The 20,172-nt window shown below is 38.9% G+C and overlaps 2 protein-coding genes and 1 pseudogene across 2 annotated transcripts; 1 reads left to right on the forward strand and 2 right to left on the reverse strand.

Annotated features, from left to right (window-relative positions):
* Nucleotides 1–565: 565 nt before the first annotated feature.
* LOC111335032 (trace amine-associated receptor 7g-like) lies at nucleotides 566–5,323 on the reverse strand. Its single transcript, XM_088729595.1, has one exon. The coding sequence runs from the start codon at nucleotides 2,818–2,820 to the stop codon at nucleotides 1,888–1,890; it is 933 nt and encodes a 310-aa protein (XP_088585721.1). The 5' UTR covers nucleotides 2,821–5,323; the 3' UTR covers nucleotides 566–1,887.
* On the forward strand, nucleotides 2,827–8,393 carry LOC111335033 (lewis-type alpha-(1,3)-fucosyltransferase-like; annotated as a pseudogene).
* Nucleotides 8,394–8,766: 373 nt separating this feature from the next.
* LOC111335048 (SH3 and PX domain-containing protein 2A) lies at nucleotides 8,767–19,715 on the reverse strand. The gene is made up of 12 exons (XM_022940883.2): nucleotides 19,558–19,715; nucleotides 18,397–18,477; nucleotides 16,699–16,774; nucleotides 15,739–15,815; nucleotides 14,857–14,951; nucleotides 14,293–14,324; nucleotides 13,777–13,905; nucleotides 13,311–13,424; nucleotides 12,557–12,671; nucleotides 11,938–12,089; nucleotides 10,990–11,042; nucleotides 8,767–10,350 (listed from the first exon to the last, which is right to left on the reverse strand). The coding sequence occupies exons 1-12, from the start codon at nucleotides 19,627–19,629 to the stop codon at nucleotides 9,070–9,072; spliced, it is 2,277 nt and encodes a 758-aa protein (XP_022796618.2). The 5' UTR covers nucleotides 19,630–19,715; the 3' UTR covers nucleotides 8,767–9,069.
* Nucleotides 19,716–20,172: the final 457 nt, after the last annotated feature.

Genomic DNA, 20,172 nt, shown 5'->3' on the forward strand with positions numbered 1-20,172 from the left:
CACCGGCTATGTTCTAAAACAATTGGTTCATGCTTTAGCGTGCACTATCGAGTTATGGGGCACGCGGGAAGTTTGGAGAGCACTCAAGAAGCTAGAGTTGCCCTCGGCTATGCCTCGGGAAACTCTTACGCTTCTTTCGTGCTCTCCAAACTTCCCGCGTGCTCCATAACTCGGTAGTGCACGCTAAAGCATGAGCCAATTGTTAATTAAGGACAAAAACACACGAACAGCCATGCAAATATGGGCGGCGGGGTGACGTTATGATGGAAAAATTTTAGTCGTCAATGGGAAAATACATGCAAACCTGATTATCTGATCCTCGGATAAAATCTGTTCTAAGTTTGTTTGGGTATCCTGTGAGTCAAGGAAGAAATTTCTTCTTGCTTTAAAGCAATTCTCTGTCAATGCTAATCTCTTCTTCCGCCAGCTTCAACTTTTAAAAAGTAATTTTATTGCGTCGAAAAATGCCGAAATCTACTTGCACAATGCCAACAGCACTATTTGATCGTTAGAAAGATAGATGATAGATGGATGGATAGATGGAACCCTTTATTCAAATACGGCATTTTATCAAATTAAAATATTAAGCAATATTAAAATTTGGTTTACATAAAATCCGTACGCAATGCAAGTTATATATTTACTATTAAAATAAATGGATGGATGGATGGATGGATGGAACCCTTTATTTAAATACGGCATTTTATCAAATTAAAATATACAGCGATATTAAAATTTGGTTTACATAAAATCCGTACGCAATACAAGTTATATATTTACTATTAGAAAACTTAATGTTCTAGAACTAGTTTTTCTGGTGCTGATAGTAATAGTCCCGCTTACCCATAAACTTTTTTTTTATCGAAGTTTCTTTCTTTAAACTGTTTGGCAAATCATTCCAGATTCTTGCTCCGGTAAATGCAAAACTGTTTCTATAAATATCTGTGTGACTTTTAGGGAGCGCAAGACTAAAAATCTGTGTGACTTTTAGGGAGCGCAAGATTCATTCTGGAAGATCGCAGTCCATGATAGACAGATAGATAGATAGATAGATACATAGATGACCATAATTTTTACACGATAAAAGTCAAAGCTACATACCTTGTGGGCTCGTGTACAAAATGATTAACTAAAATACTGCAATAAATCAAGATAGTAAGTTAAAGTGAGACTATTATACTAGACATAATGCTACGAATGATTACTTAAGCCGCTATTTACTTGTATCTGCGCAATATTTTACATGGTAAGAAGTAGTATGATCAATGCCATTTAAATTCGCTATTTTTATGCCGCGCAGTTGAGGCGGAGGTGCCAATGAATCTTTGAAATAATCTTTCGTTTTCCTTTAAAGTTTATCATGTTCAGGCCACTAAACGGAACTTTTATGTGCAAGAGTATTTCATGAATCTGGTTCCGAATCTTGGTACCAGTAAGCCATCCTTATACCCCGTAACGAATACCCGATGCATCTCTAGGTGAAAATTTTCTCAGTAAACAGTTCAGGCAGTCCATCGTTGTGTGCTTTAAAAAAAGATCTTAAAGTATCTAGTTTACAAGATATTAACGACAGCCCCCGTTTGGCACGGAAATATGCTTGGATATTTGTCTGTAGACATTATCTGTTTCGGGATAAGAACATTTTTCCCAGAGAGAAGCTTCAGGAACTGTGAGCTTTACCGACGATCCTCATCAGCATCGGTAAAATGTTGTTAGGCCCTGTGGACTTGTTAGTATTGTGCACTAATTGAATAACCGTCCGGTGGTCATCTTTTTCGAAAACTCCTCACCACAATTTTCTCTTTATGGAACAGTTACTTGTGTAGTTTTATAGTGGTTTTCGTGGCAAAAAGGTTAGTTACAAAGCTAAGATCTGTTTGTGTAGTGTTAAGTACTTAGCTGCTGCACCCGAGTGTTTGTCAATCGCCGTAAGGTACTTTTTATAGCACTTCGAAACTCTTTAACTCGCCAAAAATATACGAACGGATTTAGAGAGGAATTTACGAAGATTATCGTTCCAGAAACTTCCAAAGATATCTTTTTAGCCGTACTGAGTCCACCAAGTTCTATGACTGCTGCCGTACAGAGATAAGGGAAATAACACAGAAAGAGAAGGAAACAAACAATGAACGTATTTACAACCGATCTAGTATAGCTTAGAAAACTAATTCTGCTGGTAATTGAGAGAGAACTTTGTTGTAGCCTTTTTTGAATGTTGATTTCTTGACGATGTCGTCTGATTACACGATAAATCTTGCAATACATTAAAAGTATGACAGTAAAACATGTCGTGGAGGAAACAAATCCCAGAAAGTAAAACAATTGAATATCTTGCGTCCAAATGAATCCCCATATCCCTGACAACAGCCAAGAGCCGAGGATAAACACAAAAATTTTTCTGTTTGTTACGAGGCATCTATATCTCAAGTGAAGCAAAAGTACAAGATACCTGTCGACGCTGATTAAAGTTGCGGTGATAAATGACACTCCCGACAGACCGCCTGAAATGGCATCAAAAGCAGTTTGCAGAGCTAGTGGCCCATCCTTGCCGGTGACAAGAAAGTACACCCGTGATATAATGTATAGTGGTTGTGTCACTGTTCCAACTAATAAATCAGTTAATGAAAGAGCGAACAGCAAAGTGTTGGACGGTGAATGCAGAGATTTGGTCAGCCAGATTGAAAGAAGGATGAGAGCGTTTCCAAAACTTGCAATAAACAGACCAATAGCATTAACAACACAGTTGGCAAGTAAACAGGTCCTTAATCTCGCGACTGTATTTGTTTGATTATCCGAATAATGTAAAATGAACTCTTCCATCGCGATATGTCGCTGAAAGTAAAGAAGCTGTCTTTTTCGACACTAGCACACTGACTCGCTACCTGGAGAATAAAGTGAAGGCATGCAGTATTCAGTTTAAAATTATATTTGACGACCCTCACCAGAGCATAAAACCTAGCTCGCATGTCATAATTACTATGATAATGGCCACAAGGAAGAGACCTCTTTATTTTAGTTACCTGCATGAGCTCTGCCACGAGTTGTATTTAAGTGGTATACTATTATAATAGCGCAGTGATGCAGGAAATTGTTATCTGATTGAGGGCAGCGGTACTCTTGCGGTAGAGGTCTACTTCAACATATTTAGTGTCGAGTTTTTAGGGTTACGCCGCACGTTAAGAGAGTACCGCCCTCGAGAAAGATCTGTATTAAAAAAAACCCACTGCTTTCACCTGCCAAATACGGCAATGAAGATACGGCCCACGATTTGTTTTTTTTTCCCAACCAATGTGTAGGTTTCCTGTATACCTCCGAGTCTCCCCTTTCACCCAGGATTGAAATTGGATTGAAATTAAGTTCCAAAACTAATTAACAATCGGTAAATATGTGCTCTATTTTAAATGCCAATCTTCAATCAAACTTTTTTGTAAAAAGGATTTCATTGTCAGTCAGGGAATGAATTAAAGCCACATGTAAACCTCTATTCAAAGCGGCGGCTTTTTATCGACTTTTCATCTTCAGAATCCTAAAAGCCTAGCGGGAGTATCTTCCTAATCAACTAATCAGAATCATTTTCACTTCGTCGGGCATTGTAGCGCCTTTTGCGTTTCGCGGCTTGGGCCTAAATGACTCTGAGTTGGGCCCAAAACAAATTTATGCCAACGGAGATAAACTCTAATGTTTTATAACAATAGTAATGCACAAACATGAATACGGGTGAAACACAGCCACGGGGGATTCTGGAACTAATCTGCTTCTGCCGGCCATCTTTGTCAAACAGACTCAACCTTCGTTTGAATTGAATTCATGACCTAATCTCGTGTACACAAATAGAATGTTTACCTCCCTTTACGGTTTTAAATATTTGTTGCCGTATGAACTGGTATACAAGATAAAAATAGCCTGAGGCTACAAAATACAGACTAAGAGGATGGGAATAAATGAAATTAGTAGCATTAAATTAAAAGACGACTAGAACATCACATCAAGCGCTTACGGCTTTCAAAGCATTATGTGACTTTGTCTCGACGGGCGGAGATAAAATTTATCTGCAAATTACTCACATAATTAAAAAAAAGAGTCAAAATGAAATTCGAATCCAAACTAACCGTTTCCTTAATTTGATTCATATACCGAAAAGTGCGCAGTCCAGTTAAACTTGTCAGCTACAGTTGTTTTTACTTAGAAACAGCATCTGTTCTAGTAGAATTTGAGCCCAGCAATTATCAAAGTTTAATATTTTCTTTATTTTGTGTTGCTTTTTACTGTGTTTCATCCTCTGTTGCTTAGCTCACCGTCCATTGATGATCAGCTCTAAATCTTAAACACGAAGGCGCGCTAAAAAAGGAGCCTTAGGTCCCACTGGACCATTTGTCAATCAACCGTCGTGTGATATAGAACTCTTAGAGTCAAGTCAGCTTGAGCTACAGCTACTCCAAAGCAGTGAACAGCGGGCGCATTCCTCAAAATTGTTTTACGTCTTCATCACAATACAAGAATTTTTGAGATTTGTATTTCCTTTCTCCAATGGAAACTGTCTTTATTTGTGGCGGTAAATTTGAGATCAAAGTAGGTGGTCCGCACGTTACCTCGTGCCACCATGCTGGTGGAAGTAAACAATAGATATCTCATTAACTCCTTTTGTTCGTCTACCAGCATTTAAATTTGACCCGCACACGTCAACGGTGAGTGACAAATGAGCCTAGGTCTTCCCAGGGAAGACTTCCTTATATAGCGCGCCTTCCTGTTTAAATCCTTCACCTCGATTAATGGAGTAGAGACGTTCCTTACACAGTTAAACTAACTCTGGTTTGACTTAACACAAAACCATCTGTTCATTCGAAAATATTAGCTCTGCTTTCCCGGTTTCGAGCGATAAAATTTTCCTATTCGCTTCAAAAACTTTCATTATGGGTTTTGGAGTGACTGCAAATTAACGTGTGCCTAAAATAGAGCGTGGCGACGATGAAAGTTCAATTAATTTTCCGAGACTCAAAACATGATATGGCACCTGTTTCTGCAAGTAAAAACAAAACTTAAATGTCCAGTATTTGTGTTATTTAATCCAGAATCGGGTGGACCGAGACAGTTCTAACCTAAAAGTTACGCTGTTCATGAAATGATCACCGTTAGGCGGATCGGGATCCTGAAATGACACATTTCTGCTACTTTTACTCATTTTTACTGTTTTGGCAGTAGCAATTATTATTCTTATAATTCATGGGGCGTTGAAAAATAACTATGAATCTGAAAAGTGGAGAGTGATCTTGTTCTACATCAAGATATTTGGTGTCCAGCCGACCACAATATGGCCGGCGACATCTCTTCAAAAGTGTAAAGTTCCTTGGTGTATCCTATCTGACGACAGACTGCTACTGCGTCAAAGTGACGCCGTCATTTTCCATGGAAGAGATGTCACGGACGACGTCACGTGAACTACCTAGACAACGATCAACCAATCAGCGCTGGGTTTATTTTGTTCAAGAAAATCCCCATTACACAACATTCGAGTCCTCTAAGTATAACGGAGTGTTTAACTGGACGATGACATACAAACGATCATCAGATATATGGGCTCCTTATGGCAGCTACCGAAGAAGGAAAAACACCGAGGAACGAGATAATTATAACTCAGTGTAACAGGTGAGCAACAAAAGAAGTTTTCACGGATTGTTGGAAAAAAACTTTGTAAATAACTGATTTTTCTCGGTTGAATGCTAATTACTTCGCGAATTTTGGAATAACCCTCGGACTGAAGGTAGTGCTGGCCGGGAAGTAAAGGTCTCTTGGCCAGTTTTCTCTCTTCCGCCCCAATCTACGCCTAGTGGGCTGTAGAGTCGCAGTCTTTGTTCAAAAGCACAGTGTTTTTGCAAGTCTGGTGTTTGTTGACCTTAAAACAGCTGGTAAATTGACAAGAGCTCTGTAAACTACTTTAATCCCCCACTAACTAAAGCGAAACCCCAGCGTTGACTCCTTGCATGTTTCTTGAGCCAGTTTCAAACTGGTTAACTCTCAAAGATTCGTTTTTAATACTTTATATTCTCAGTCATTTTAGCTACCATTTTACATACTAGTTGTGCGCGTCGAGTTAGAGTTCTGATAGTTGTGGCTTTGTGTGATGTAGGGTTGTAGGATGACTCGTCTAGTAATGTCGGTGTCGGTTTCCTGTAAACTGTCGTTCGTAATGAGTTGTCGTTGTGGCTTACCAGGCAGTCTAGAAAAGGAAGTTTGCCATTTTCTTCGACTTCTCTGGTAAACTGTATGTCAGCGTTTTGTTCGTTAAGGTGGTTGTGGAATGCGTCAATTTCGTCGTGTCGAACGGCGGTGAATGTGTCGTCAACGTAACGTAACCAAAGCGGTATCGTCTGTCGGCAAGTCGGAAGGGCGCGTTCCTCGATGTTCTGCATCACAATTTCTGCTATAACAACAGAAACTGGAGACCCCATGGCAGTGCCGTGTAACTGTTTGTAGTGTTTACTGTTGTACTGAAAGTAAGTAGACGTTAGGCAAATGTTTAGCAAGTCCATGATGTCGTCTGTCGGTAGCGGTAGTGGGTCGGTAGATTGTCGGATTGCAGTCTCAGTGCATTGTAATGCTAATTGAAGTGGAATACTTGTGAACAGTGATTTCACATCAAATGACACCAGTTTGTAGTCGTCAGGTATCTGAACAGTCTTGGTAGCGTTAATGAAGTCTTCAGTGGATTGTAGTTTATGTCTGGATTTGTCGGTTAGCGGTTGTAGTATTGTCGTCAGCTGTCCAAGCCTCTTACATCGGTGAGACTGGCAGAAACCTCACAACAAGACTGACTGAACACAGACGGGCGACGAGGAAAGGTGATGTCAGCAATCACATTGCTGAACACCATCGACTTACCAACCACAACATTGACTGGGACTCTGCGCAATGCCTAACCTACAGCACTGACTATTTTCAACGACTGACTCTGGAAAGCTGGTTTACTAACTTAGAACAGACTCCCCTAAACAGATGTCAACAACTACCCGCCTCATACAAACGACTCATTCACGACATAAACATCACAAACGACCGAAAAAGAACAACCTAACTTTACCGACAGACCGAAACAGACCAATCACGACCGACTTACGTCACTTGAGTCTTACAGCCAATAACATCACGGCAAAACCAACCGATCATTTCACACGAACTGGAATAAGAACATTCTACTGACAACAATCATTCACTTGACTCTGATGATGACTTCCGCACAGGTTGTCGAAACGTCAGTCACTACCACCGACAACAGTCCTTCTCAGGACTACACTCACCCGGACGATCAGACTACACCTTCACAGAAGTAAATTATGTTGTAGGGCGAAGTAGTCGAATATCAAATAACGCCTTATTTGATTGAGTTAACTGAAGTAGATGCAAAGGCAATCGTTGTCCTTTCTGGGTGCAGCTTTGTTCAATATTTTTCTTACATTTTTTTCACTTTTCTGATTGTTACAGAGAAACATTTCGGCTAAAAAGACACGATTGGTGGCCTGGGCAACGAGTCACTGCTCGTCACCAGCCTTCCTCCGCGAGCAGTTTGCAGAACAGCTTCAGCTTCATATTCCTGTCGACATATTAGGTAAATGTAATCCTAAGGCTCCTCGGTGCCCACGATTAAGCACGGAATGTGATGAACTTTTGAGAACGTACAAGTTTTACTTAGCAATTGAAAATGGACTTTGTGAAGACTACATCACTGAGAAGTATTGGAGTCAAGCTTTAGAACACGACATGGTTCCAGTAGTTATGGGAGGAGCCAATTATCCAGAGCTGGCGATTCCCAAATCCTATATGAATGTACTCCACTTTCCCTCAATTGAAAAGCTAGCACTATATTTAAAAGGTCTTGATCAAAACAGTAGCGCGTTTAATGAAAGAGAAACTACCAAACTGAACTGTTAGCTCCGTTGTGAAAATTGTGTGAAATGGTGCACAACCAGAGTTTGCCGAGAGTCGTACACTGGGATTTGGGCAACTTTTGGGAAGTAAAGGAAAATTGCATGAGACATTCGAAAACGATAACTTATCAAATTTGACCTGAAGTCAATATCTGTAAAATAAAGCTGTTGAAGTAATAAGCTGAGAATACCCAAGTTTACCATTGCAGTTGATAGTCATCATAACATACAATGACAGAGATCGACATTACTTGAGTAGCGACAACTTCTTGTTAACCGATATAAATCACCCGAGAACCGCGCATCTAAAAAGCAGGATTACCGATCAAGAAATTAACCACAGATAGAGTTCTTGTGCCTCTATATAATTTATCTTTATGTCGTGGAGAATGATTCACCTCTGTCGAACAATTTTGAAAAGACCTAAAGTTTCTTTGGTATACAAATGTCATGTTTCCCATCTGAGCAGTTGAAAAAAGGCAAAAACAGGTTTCCACTAATAAAAGCGGAAGGTCAAAACATGATACAATTAACTTCCTTTGACATCTGTAATTTTCTTAAAATCTATTTTTTAAAAAATGCTAACTTTCATTTTTGTTATTTAGAGGGTAGAGAGAACTTGAAGTCTCTTTACACTTACTCGGGTTCGCGTAAAGTTGACGACTTCAACCACCTTTACGGTGATACACCCGTGGTACAAATCAACCCAGGCTCGTATACAGAGAGGCCATTTAAGACTGAAAGTTTAAAATTTCATAACACATTGACCATTCATGTTTTGCCAGATACGGGATCTCTCTAACTCAATTAAATTATTTCTAGATATTTCTCTTACCTTGTCGCCATCTTAAAGAAACGAGTTTATTGCTGTTATTCCTTCTATCATTTGAGTTCAACAGATAAGAAGTCAATAATTCCGCAAACTCTTCAAAAGAGAAAGCATTATGTCATCATTAAATTTTAAACCCACCACGAGATACTGGATCACTAAATGAGTCGAAATTATCTAATAACGTGAAAAAGACACTGATAAACCTCTCGCTAGTTAAGCGGATAAGTAAGCAAGCAAGGTGCAAACACTCCATGCTGTGAAAACAATCAATGCTACACCTTGTAACCAGTTTTAAGTCATTGGTATTCTGAATTCAGTTCATTCCAAAGGTTTCAAAAAATTTGAGGGCGCCCAACCCGACTTTCCCCCAATCTTAACTAACCACCAGCCTCCCTCATCCATCTCAAGCACTTCCATGCGATCGCCTTCTTTAAAGCTGATACAATCTTGATCCCCTTCATCGGCGTACGCTGCCATAGCTACATAAACAGTCTTTGTGTCTCGATGTTGTGCCTTCTTTGGAGGGTTTGGTTTCGCCGGTCTGCTGGGTGCTACTGGTTTTTTATTCACCTTTTCTAGATAAGATGCTGGTACCCAACCTTCCTTTCCACTCTTTGTCTTGACCAACCACCAGCCATTATTGGAATCTTCTACGAATTCAAATTCGTCCCCCTTAAAAAATGATAAACCTTCGCCATTTTCAGAGGAGAAAGATTCTACGGCTTTGCAGAGGATTTTCTGTTCCACAGAAACAATAGGTGGTTTCGTAATCGATGGTTTCACTGGAACCTCTTGAAGCAAAATCTTCGAACGTGTTTTAGCCTGAGGTTTGGCCGGAATATCAGGTTTGTTAGGAACTGAATTTGATGAAGACCCAGCTGATTTTGTAGCATCTTTAACAGGAACTGGTAATGGCTTGCTTCGCTGCGTCTGAGCATGACTTACAGCCTTCCCTGACTGAGATGACGCAATGTTCGGTATATGCTTTACAACCGCCTTTGCACTAACCGGGGCGACTGGTCGAGTAAGAGTTGCAGACTTTTTTCCCGTACTTGAAACAAGATAACTCGTTGGTGCCCAACCCTCTTTGCCTTGGATTCTCACAAATGACCATCCATCCGGATTTTGTTCAATTAACTGCGCTGTTTGCCCTTCTTTGAAGGATATGCTACCTTCAAAAGTGTCATTATAATCTGCTAATGTGACAAATATAGCGCTAACCTCTGGATTTTTTTCTCGGATACACGGGGAGGATTTAGGAATGTCTATTGAGGTATTTGAAGACTCTGCTCTATTGGTTCGTCTTGTAAGATCACGTTGTTTCTCCAGCAATCTTTTCCCCAGGTATGAGGATGGTATCCAACCCTCTACTCCACCGATTTTTCCCAGCCACCATCCATTTGGAGCTTTCTCGACGACCTCCACAGATACTCCTTCAGTAAAGTTTAACGCTCCCTCTATGCCCAGTGAACGGAAGTCGTTCACGGTGAAATATTCTACTTCTGGAGATTTTGGAGAAGGTGAATCGCCTATAGCCATAGTTTTCTCATACGACATGTTTGTGATGTGAACTGGCAACTTTTTCATCGAACTTTTGACCTAAAGATCAAGCATAATGCATGGGAGTTAGTTTACTTTTCTAAATATAAATGCTCCAAATATAGTACCCCAATAGCATGTAAACAACCGTGATGGCCAAGAAAACGCGGAAACGAAAGTAACTGAGTCAGCATAAAGGGTGCAAGTCGTGCACGGAACGAAAATAAAAAAAAGTGAATCGAAACCAAAAACTTGTTTCCTGGAACGTCAAATAAACTATACAGGAGGTCACTCGCAACATCGCATATTTTTGTAACAACCAATAAATAGTTTACACAAAGCCGAGTTAGTTACTGTTTTTCTTAGCTTCCAAAGTTGCTCCGATCCTAATGAAAATCCACATTAAAGAAGCCAACGCGTGCCGCCATTTTGAATAGCAAACCGTCCAACTTTTACCTTACTTCAAGACTTAAGCCTAGCCAGGACACTCATCGATAAAATCAAAGGAGTTTTATCGGTTAGGTTTAGGCAACTCTTCTAATCGAGAACCTATATTTCACATTCCCTCTTACAAATTCAACCCAACTATTTATTTGAAGTACTTGAACTAGATGCCAAAACAGACAGATGGACATCATGGTCTTAAATGGAATTGTTTTCTCTAATATCACTACAATACTTATTTTACTCAAGACTTACTGAAGCCTTTCTTGGAGGTACCTTCCGACCTTTTGTTCCTGTTTTGTTTGAGCCTGTTTAGAGAACATAAAGTTACAAAAAACTAAACCGATCCCAACGAAACTTGGTTATGCAGGTCAGAGACATCTGAAAAATTCCAACACTTAAAAAATTTAAATAAAGACAGACCCGGGTTTCCTACAGTGGCAGCAAAGGTGTTTGCTTCAGTAAACAACGCCTGTAGTTCGCTGTTCATCCTCAAATGGGACAGAGTGGGACTCAACAACCTTGGAACAGAGTGGGACTCAACAACCTTTCGATTCTGACCTTTTCGGGTATATAGAATGACATCACTGACTTAAAAGCCACAAGAACATCCTAAGAATATCGGATGAACACGACACTCAGATATCTCGTTTGACTGTTCCATTAAAACTGGTTTCACTCAAGAAAAGTGCTTGAATATAGGAGTTTTATTAACAGGTTTCCGCTATATATGGGGTATGCTAAAGACGGTCCTACTTTGGTTCGCCTTCTGGAAAATCAAGGACAATACCAGCATAAAAATCAGATTCGGTCATGCTGGTGACCCTTTCGATCTACACAGGGTTTAAGAAGCTCAGTACACTGATAGCATGGCGATTTTCAGCCACACAACAGGAGGCTCACAGTCGACTTTGACATTCTACAATGACCTCGCAAAGAGCATGGGTGTGTGCAGTAACACAGTCAAAACAGACCATGTGCATTGGGGACCTCGCTGAGTTCTTAATAGGTTTTGTGGTGAACAATTGACATTACGACAAACTGGAACGACTCAAGTTATAGCAGGTCTCATCAAGATGTCCACTTGCGGTATGATAGCAGTAGTTAACATATCACAGAATACTGTTCATGCTGATAGAATTCTTTGTGATGAACATTTTTCTTTTCACAAGAAGGTTGTTGAAGTTGAAAGGTAATCCTTACCATGAAGTTTGGAAATATTCTGTACACCACTCGCCACACTTGCAGCTTTCTCTCTCGCCAAAGACTCTGAGCCATGTCGAATGGCTTCAAGCTGAGAAGGATCGGCTTTCTTGAGGTACATGGCTGGCGCCCAACCCTCGCGATCCTGATACCTTGGGAGTGTTACGACAATAATATAAGAGGGTATTACGAAGATTGTGCCCTGACCATTCACATATCATTACTCGTACAGACAGAAGCAAATAATAGTAATATTTTTTATTTACGCCTCGGTAGTGTTTATAGCACAAGTGCTAGTGGGGCCGAGCAAACAACTGAAACAAATAATTCAAATTGAACATGCCACTGTTAAGAATCTCAACTGGCCGGAGGCAAACCAGTCGGCTATTTACAAGCATGGCCGAGGATTTGAACTCGGAGCCTCTGTGAAACAAATCTGGGTAGTGTTCAGGGCGGGACTCGAACCCGGGAGTGGTGGATTGCGAGTCCGACACGCTGACCACTCGGCCACACTGCCTCCAGTTTTTCTTTGCACCGTTTATTGACTTACAGCTGCATTTCAGGCTTTGACAACAACAGTCAAATTGATGTAGATACATATATTATGGTGAGTACTCACCGAATAAGCCACCATCCATCAAAATTCTTCTCTAATACTGTCACTAAAACGCCAATTTCAAATGAAATTTCATCATCGAGTTCTGCTTTGTAGGTTGTTGTTGTAATCATTCTCTCTTGAAAAAAGAGAAGTACATGGTGAAGAAGGGAAGATTCAAGGAGGTTCGACAGAGTCTCGTGGCTATCAGTGGCACGGAGATAATAACTTATGTTGGGTTTATTTGGTGTTTTGAATGTGGTTGTTGTTGACGACACAGTTCCGACTGTGAATAGCCTCGCTTTTATTGTAGTGGTGTTTGTTATTGTTGGAAAAAAAGTCCAGACTTCCAGTCATAAACCTTATGTTTCAGCAAATATTTTTGCTCGAGCGCGATAAGCATGGGTGTGTCCCATGTTTCACTGGTTGTACCCCAATTTTCGAACCTTACGTCCAAGGCGATGAAAGTCTGTTACAAAAGTAGAGACAAACTTGTTTAATCTTAAAGCCGCAACGAGAAAACAGCATCTGTTGTGCGGCGGTATGCAGTTTGCTGACATATTGCTCCGCGAACTCCAAAAAAAATATTGAAAGGATATTGAACTTGGCTTGAAAATATGCTCGTATATTTGTCCTTAACAGTCCCCTGTTTCTCGAAGTTAAAACTATTCATTCAGTATCCGAGCATAATTACGGCTATTGTTTATAAAATACTATTACACACCATTAGAATATTAGGATTTTTCACTTGCACGGTACATGAAGCAAGGTAACTTACCTTCTGATGCAGTCACTAATTGATTGGTAGCCTCATCTGAGCTGCCATCCTCGCGCTCAAGATAAGCTGCTGGAACCCAACCCTGTTCTTCATCTACATTAACAAACCACCAACCTGATAAATAATGACATCTAATTCAGATTATTTAACGACTGCTTTTACTTTGGTTTGAGGAAAGGTATGGATCACTTGTTATGACTTCAAAGCACTGGAAAAGCCTTTCAGGAAGCTCTTCTTCCCAATTACCGACAAGGGAGCATAAACTAAAACATTGCATATTATGGATGGTTAGCTTGTATTCACTCCTCTTCTGACAGGCAATTGTTAACCAATAGGGGGTTTTCTACTATTTCATGAGAAGCACTGTAAAAATGTTATGTAGCAATAGATCACTTAGCAAGGGGAGATTTACTCACAGTATATCAAACCTTTACATTGCAATGTAAGGGTTATTTAAGTTTCATACCATTTTCATTCTTGTCAATAACTTCAACCATATCTCCCGCAACCATGTTAACTTCGTTTCTGTTCTGCTTTTTATAATCTGCAATGGCCACATACTGTTCCAGCATAACTGGTCCACTTATGTGGTCAGCTGTTGACCAAAAAAAATTTTTTTTTTCAGCCCAAAACTCTGCTCTTAGGGCTCTTAAACTGAGTATGTCTCTGGTGTGTAAGTACCACTCAGATCTAATGTCTGAGGTGCAAGATTTATTTCCAGATAAAGGCTGGATTGTACATGACATTTTTCAGTCCCAAGTTTCTCACATTTTTGTTATCATACAATTCAGGGGTTATTAAGTAATAATTTCCAAATGGCCTGACACTGTACACTCAGTTAATTTGAAATCACTCATAAGATTCCTCCCTGAATTCTACTCCACTCAGAGCTTATACCATTGCTAATCAGTCCACAAGGAAAATGCAATTGCTTTTACTACCAATTTTGCATTCAAACAAAACCACTTGAACTAGTAAATACCTGAATCTTTTTCTTTTTTTTTCTTGTCTTTCCTATATGATGAAACAGTTTAAAATAACGAAAATGAAATAACTTTTAGCACTTTCTCAGAAACTATCCATACCCATTCCACAAGAGGAGTTTCAGTTTGAACCTCCACTTCTCTCAATAAATGTGGCTTGAAAGAGCCCCTACCCATTCCCCTTCTTAAACTTAGCATACTTGTCAAGTCTCCTCTCCTATCTTTTCGTCACAAAAGTTCATTCACAGAGGAAATGTTTTCTGCGATTTGGGTGTGATTTCTGTGGCAATTTTAGAGCTGTGCAAAATAGTTTGTGTAAACAGCAGCCACTTCACTGCAGTTTCAGAAATATGCATAACTGCCATGCCACGTGGTTTTGGAAATGTTGAAATTTCACTGCATTCTTGCTGAAATTTTCTCTCAATTGAAAATAAATACTCTAATGGAAAATTTCTTCTTTTCTATCAAAACTAAAATTTGTGCAAAATTACAAAAGATTTAGAAAAGAAATAACAATGAAATTCCTGGACACAATTTAAGTATCCATCATAAAACAAACTTACTCCTTAGGTGGAAGGTCTATGTCTTCTGATTGTGGTTCAAAGAACTTCAGTACAGTGTCACTGGTAGATATCTTGGCTGGTAGTGAGATTAGATCCTGAAATATGTTAAAATAACAAATCAATGACAAGTCTCATACCATCACATGGCGTTGCCAGTTAAACCAGAGTGATGTCAGCAATTACATTTGAAATGACTTTATTTAGCTGAACTGCTGGCACATCACTCTCAGTAAAACATCTGATCTTACCTCCATGTGCTAAAGAAAAAAAAAAACTCCTACTGCAGCATCTCTGAATACTCCTCTCCTACACTATGTGCCCCCCAGACTAAAAGTACAGTCAAGCTACTAAAAGAATATACCTATAGTTATTGAAACAATGATGTTGTATAAAAACTTAACATTCCGTCAAATAACAGATAATAACAATTTTTGAAATCAACTGAAAAAGTTATGGAATGGGAATGATAAAAATAAAATATCTCATCAATGTATAATAACCTCAGGGAAAAAAGCCCAAATACTGACAAACAATATGTGCGCATAAAAAGGACTGCATGGTGACACAAGCTAAACAATGTATTCCTTTGTCAGAGGTATTTAACAATAAGGGGGAGAATACACCGAATGCAAATATGGCATGCAATTTGAATTGCCATTGTTCTGGACTCATTAGCCTTGTCTTCACGTGGAAACACAAAAAGATTATTACATGTGTGAGAGGCTATTGAGTCCAGAACAATGGCAACTCAAATTGGACACCATATTTGCATTCGGTGTACAATCAGTGAAAACAGGAGGCTGAAAATTGAATGGTGAAAACAGGAAATTTCTAGCTAAAACAAGAGAGCTAAGATCCTTCTTGAAATTAATTTTGCCCTACCTTACAGTATTCACCAATGGGTTCCTTTCTGCGTAATGCTACATCTCGCACATGACTTCTTCCAAATATAATTTTACCTGCACAAAATCCATACAACTCATACACAGGTGGATAGTTCACACTTAACCTAATTTTCACACAAGTAAAAGAGCCAAAGGAAACTCCCTTCTCAAAAATATGTATATGGAAATTATTCAATACATTCTGCACAATGTCATTTCAAACCATCACAAACCCTAATTGGTATACATTGTTTCAAACCTCATTTCCAATAGTGCCTATTCATGATTACTGGCAAAATATCATGCTTCTTTAGGGACAAATCCTGTTAACAGGCAATTCCAGTCGTAGCATGGATGTCTTTCTTTGCTTACCAGCCAGTCATGTTTCAGCTTCCTTTTTGTTTCAATAACTACAGTAGGTGGTATTTGTTTCTAATTATCACAGTCTTAATTACTGTAACATTGAGTGCATTTTTTTTTAATATTTACGGGAAATGTTAACTTTCACCTACATGTACAGCTGTCACCAAGGGCCTCCAAAGTTTTATTTTAGCCTTAAGTTTTAAACTAGCAGCAAAATCAGAACCAACAGAAAAAAATGCATAGTGAGAACTATCTGTATGCAGTCAATCTAAAGGAAGAGGTGTCATCCCCTTCGTGTTAGAATAGAACTGAATTACGCTTTTAGTTGTGCATATATACATATGTACATATTGTCATCAAATAAGCACTTGACTTGTTTGGAGAGCATTTGAAAAGCTCCCAATCTGTTTCAGCTGCACATCCAGCAACTGATACCCTTCTCTTCATATTCTAATAACTTCCAGTTTACCTTGAGAACTAAATAAAAGCATGCAGATCATAGACCAATTCTCTTAAAATTTTCAAATAAATGATAAATTGCAAGATGGTGATAACTTATTTATTGGTATTATTCAAACTATCAACTGTGGCAAACCTGGCAAAAATGGTAAAATCCTCTTTGAAGGATCTTTGACACCGCTTTCATGAGGAAACTCCTCCAAAAGTTTAGTCTAGTAAGCATTAACAGCAAAATCTTATTATCCAAATATTTCAAATAAAGATAATATAGCTAAATGAAATCAAGGGCAGAGCATTCTCTAATTATACAATTAAACAAGGCTAAGCAATATCACATCTTAATAATAATAATAATAATAACTTTCTATTGCACAATTATCAATATAAATTTTCAATTGCACATTACAGTATGATCTTAATACAAATATTTTAAAATACAAATGTAAGTGTAAATTTAAATATATAACTACAAGTAGGAAATATAAAATATATATATATGATAAAAAAAATAAAAAAAGCCTCACATCTAGCACTATAAAAAGGCTAGTCTAAAAAGATAAGTCTTGATTGCCATCTTGAATTTACTAATTGAATTCAGGTCCCTGATATCACTGGGAAGCTCGTTCCATAATTTGGGGGCGGCCATGAAGAATGACTGGTCTCCGAGAGTCTTGCGAGACCTCAATGCAGGATAGTTTAACGTCAAGGAGTTCATTGAACGCGGGCAATATCTACTTGATGATACATCTCTAATTGAGATTAATGCGTTAATATAGACAGGCGCCAGACCGTGGATAGCTTTAAAAGTCATTAAAAGCACTTAAAGATGATTCTATATTTGACGGGCAGCCAGTGCAATGATTTCAGAAGCGGCGTTACATGGCAGTATTTGCTTTCTTCAAATATAAGGCGCACAGCTGCATTTTGTACCTGCTGCAACTTATGTAGGTGGCAGTTAGGCACTCCATACAGTACACTGTTACAATAATCAATTCTGCTAGACACAAAAACATGAATCAGGGTTTCCTTGTTTTCCCTGGAAAGATATTTTCTAATTCTATGAATGTTATTTAAATGAAAAAATGCCATGGAACTAGCCTTAATAATTATTATGCTCTATAATTATACCATTGACAGATTCAAATCTAACCACACTCCGAGATTTTTGACTGGTGACTGTGGGACTATATCTGCATTACTGACTTTCACATGATCTACATTGACTTCAGCAAGCTGCTGCTTCGTTCCAATCAACAGAAACTCAGTTTTAGTCTCACTCATCAAGATGTCGATTTTTGTGCATCCAGTTCCTTATCACTCTAACACAACTCTCCATAGCAGCGATATACAAATTTCACCGGCTTTATACAAGGAGACCTGACTAAGTAGTTTACTAAAGTAAACAAACTTCAAGGAATTAAGATGAAACTAAAAAAGACACAAGAAAGGTGAATGTTGCAGGAGTATTAAATATGGATCTATGGCAACAAAAATCAGGTAAAGTAGGTTTTGAGGAAAAAAAGTAGGTTTTGAGGAAACAAACTGCATTGTAGCATCTTAAAAGATGCAGCATGTTGGGAATGGTCTTCAGTATTTACCCTAGAAAAGTAATGTGAGAATAGACTAGGTGGAGGAGAAAACTATATAAAATTCTATGTATTTGCTTAAAATACCATTTCTTTTTTTTTTTTGAAAAAGTAACATTTGACTATAAGGAAGGGACTGGGAAAAAGGAGGAGCTTACCAAAGACAGAAAATTTAACTACAAGAATGACTAAATTTAGGTCAGGAGGCATTTAAATCTCTATGTTCATGTAATAGACAAACAACATACCTGAAGGTCAAAGAATTTACTGTATCTCCTGTAGACAACATTAACACTACCATCTGACCAACTGACATTTATGACATAAACCTGTAAGAAGGTGCTGCTGATCACGACACAGAATTTTTGAAAAATGGTATCATTCTATCCTATGTAGAATGGTTAAACAGCCACTTAAATCAGTGACCAGCCCTACCTCCTAGTTACAAGTTTTCTGAAAGAGGCAAGGAGCTAGAAATCAGTAGAGTTATTACCACTTCAGAACAACACAGAACAACAAGTCCAGTCTCAGGCGAGAATGGCTAATTACATCAAGATCTTGGGAAAGACACAAGCTATTGAGATTTTAATCTCCAAACAATGCACGTGGCTAACTACATCCTCCAAGATCCCTTGTAACCTCCCTCCCCTGCCCACCCCCCCCCCCCATCCCATTTACAAGAATACTGAACCACAGGAAAGACTGGTTCTGTCCTCGTGTACCGGTTCACAAGAGCCAATACAAAAGACCAAACAATTAATACACAATAGCTAACCGATAACTCCTAAACAAAGAAAGAACAATGGTAATTCCCTTGTGAACCGGTACACCAGGACAGAACCGAAAGACTCAACCACGAGAGGGAAGCAATTGAACTTCATAGAGGAATGTAGCAGTCATTGATATGGCAAGCGGCCCTATTTTTATTACTGTGTAACCCTATATGCTTCTGTAGGCAGCCAGCTGAGTTTTATACAGAAACTGAAAATTTTCTTTACGCTTTCAGCGCACGATATCAGTAAGTCGATTCAGTCAAGAAGGAAATCCCACGTTAATTTACAGATATCATAATAATATAATGTGGTTTTTTTCCAATCATTAATTTCATTGACTTACTCCTGTTTGTAAGTTAGTAGCGAATTCACATTCAAGTTACCTATCACTTGCAAAATAACAGATCCTAATCATGCTAATGCGCGAGACGACCGTGGATTACAAGACCATTGAGGTGATTCAGATAGACGCAAATAAATGGCGTTGTATTCTACAAGTTGACTGCGTGAATATTGAAGAGAGAGTTTGTATATCGGTGGTGTTACATGGGATCACAAGGTTTCTGGCGGATGAAGAACCTACCGTTAGGTGCAATTATAAATATACCACGTAATCAAATACCTCGATTAACTTACATAATGCTTGCTTGGAACCTTTCTTTTCTGGATATCGACAATTTTTACATCTGTTAAAACCCTTGGCGGCATATCGCAAATATGGACCAAAACAGTCCTGCAGGCAGGCGATCAGTAAGGAAAGCGTGTCTTCGATTGAGCGACCGGTCGAGCGACACCAACGTGAGCCCGCACACAGCCGGAAATAAACCTCGCCTACCTTGCCCTTATTCGAGCAAATTCAAAAAATCCCCTTTAAATCTTGCCTCCTTTGTACGTCATTTTCCCTGCGTATGGGTTCCGAGGGTTAAATTTCCAATATCAAGCATTCCCAATTTTAATGTAATTTTTTTCACTTTTTTCCAGAAAAAAAAGAAAAAAACTCTTGTCCCAGCTATAACTGAACCGATGCCTTGTTATTATTACTTTTATAATTTGGCTGTCTCACAAGGACTTAGAACTACCGAATTCACGAATTTGATTGGCTGAAATCAATATTGAAAGCGGTCTAGATTTTCCCATCTAGACCGGCATCTAGACCGGTCTAGAAAAAAAAGGTACAAAGAATATAAACAAATTGGCATATAAGACACAGCCATGTAATAAACATCTTGATAACCGAGCTAGGTCGGTCTG

The sequence above is a fragment of the Stylophora pistillata genome, chromosome 1, assembly GCF_964205215.1.
Source record: "Stylophora pistillata chromosome 1, jaStyPist1.2, whole genome shotgun sequence".
NCBI classification, from domain to species: domain Eukaryota; kingdom Metazoa; phylum Cnidaria; class Anthozoa; order Scleractinia; family Pocilloporidae; genus Stylophora; species Stylophora pistillata.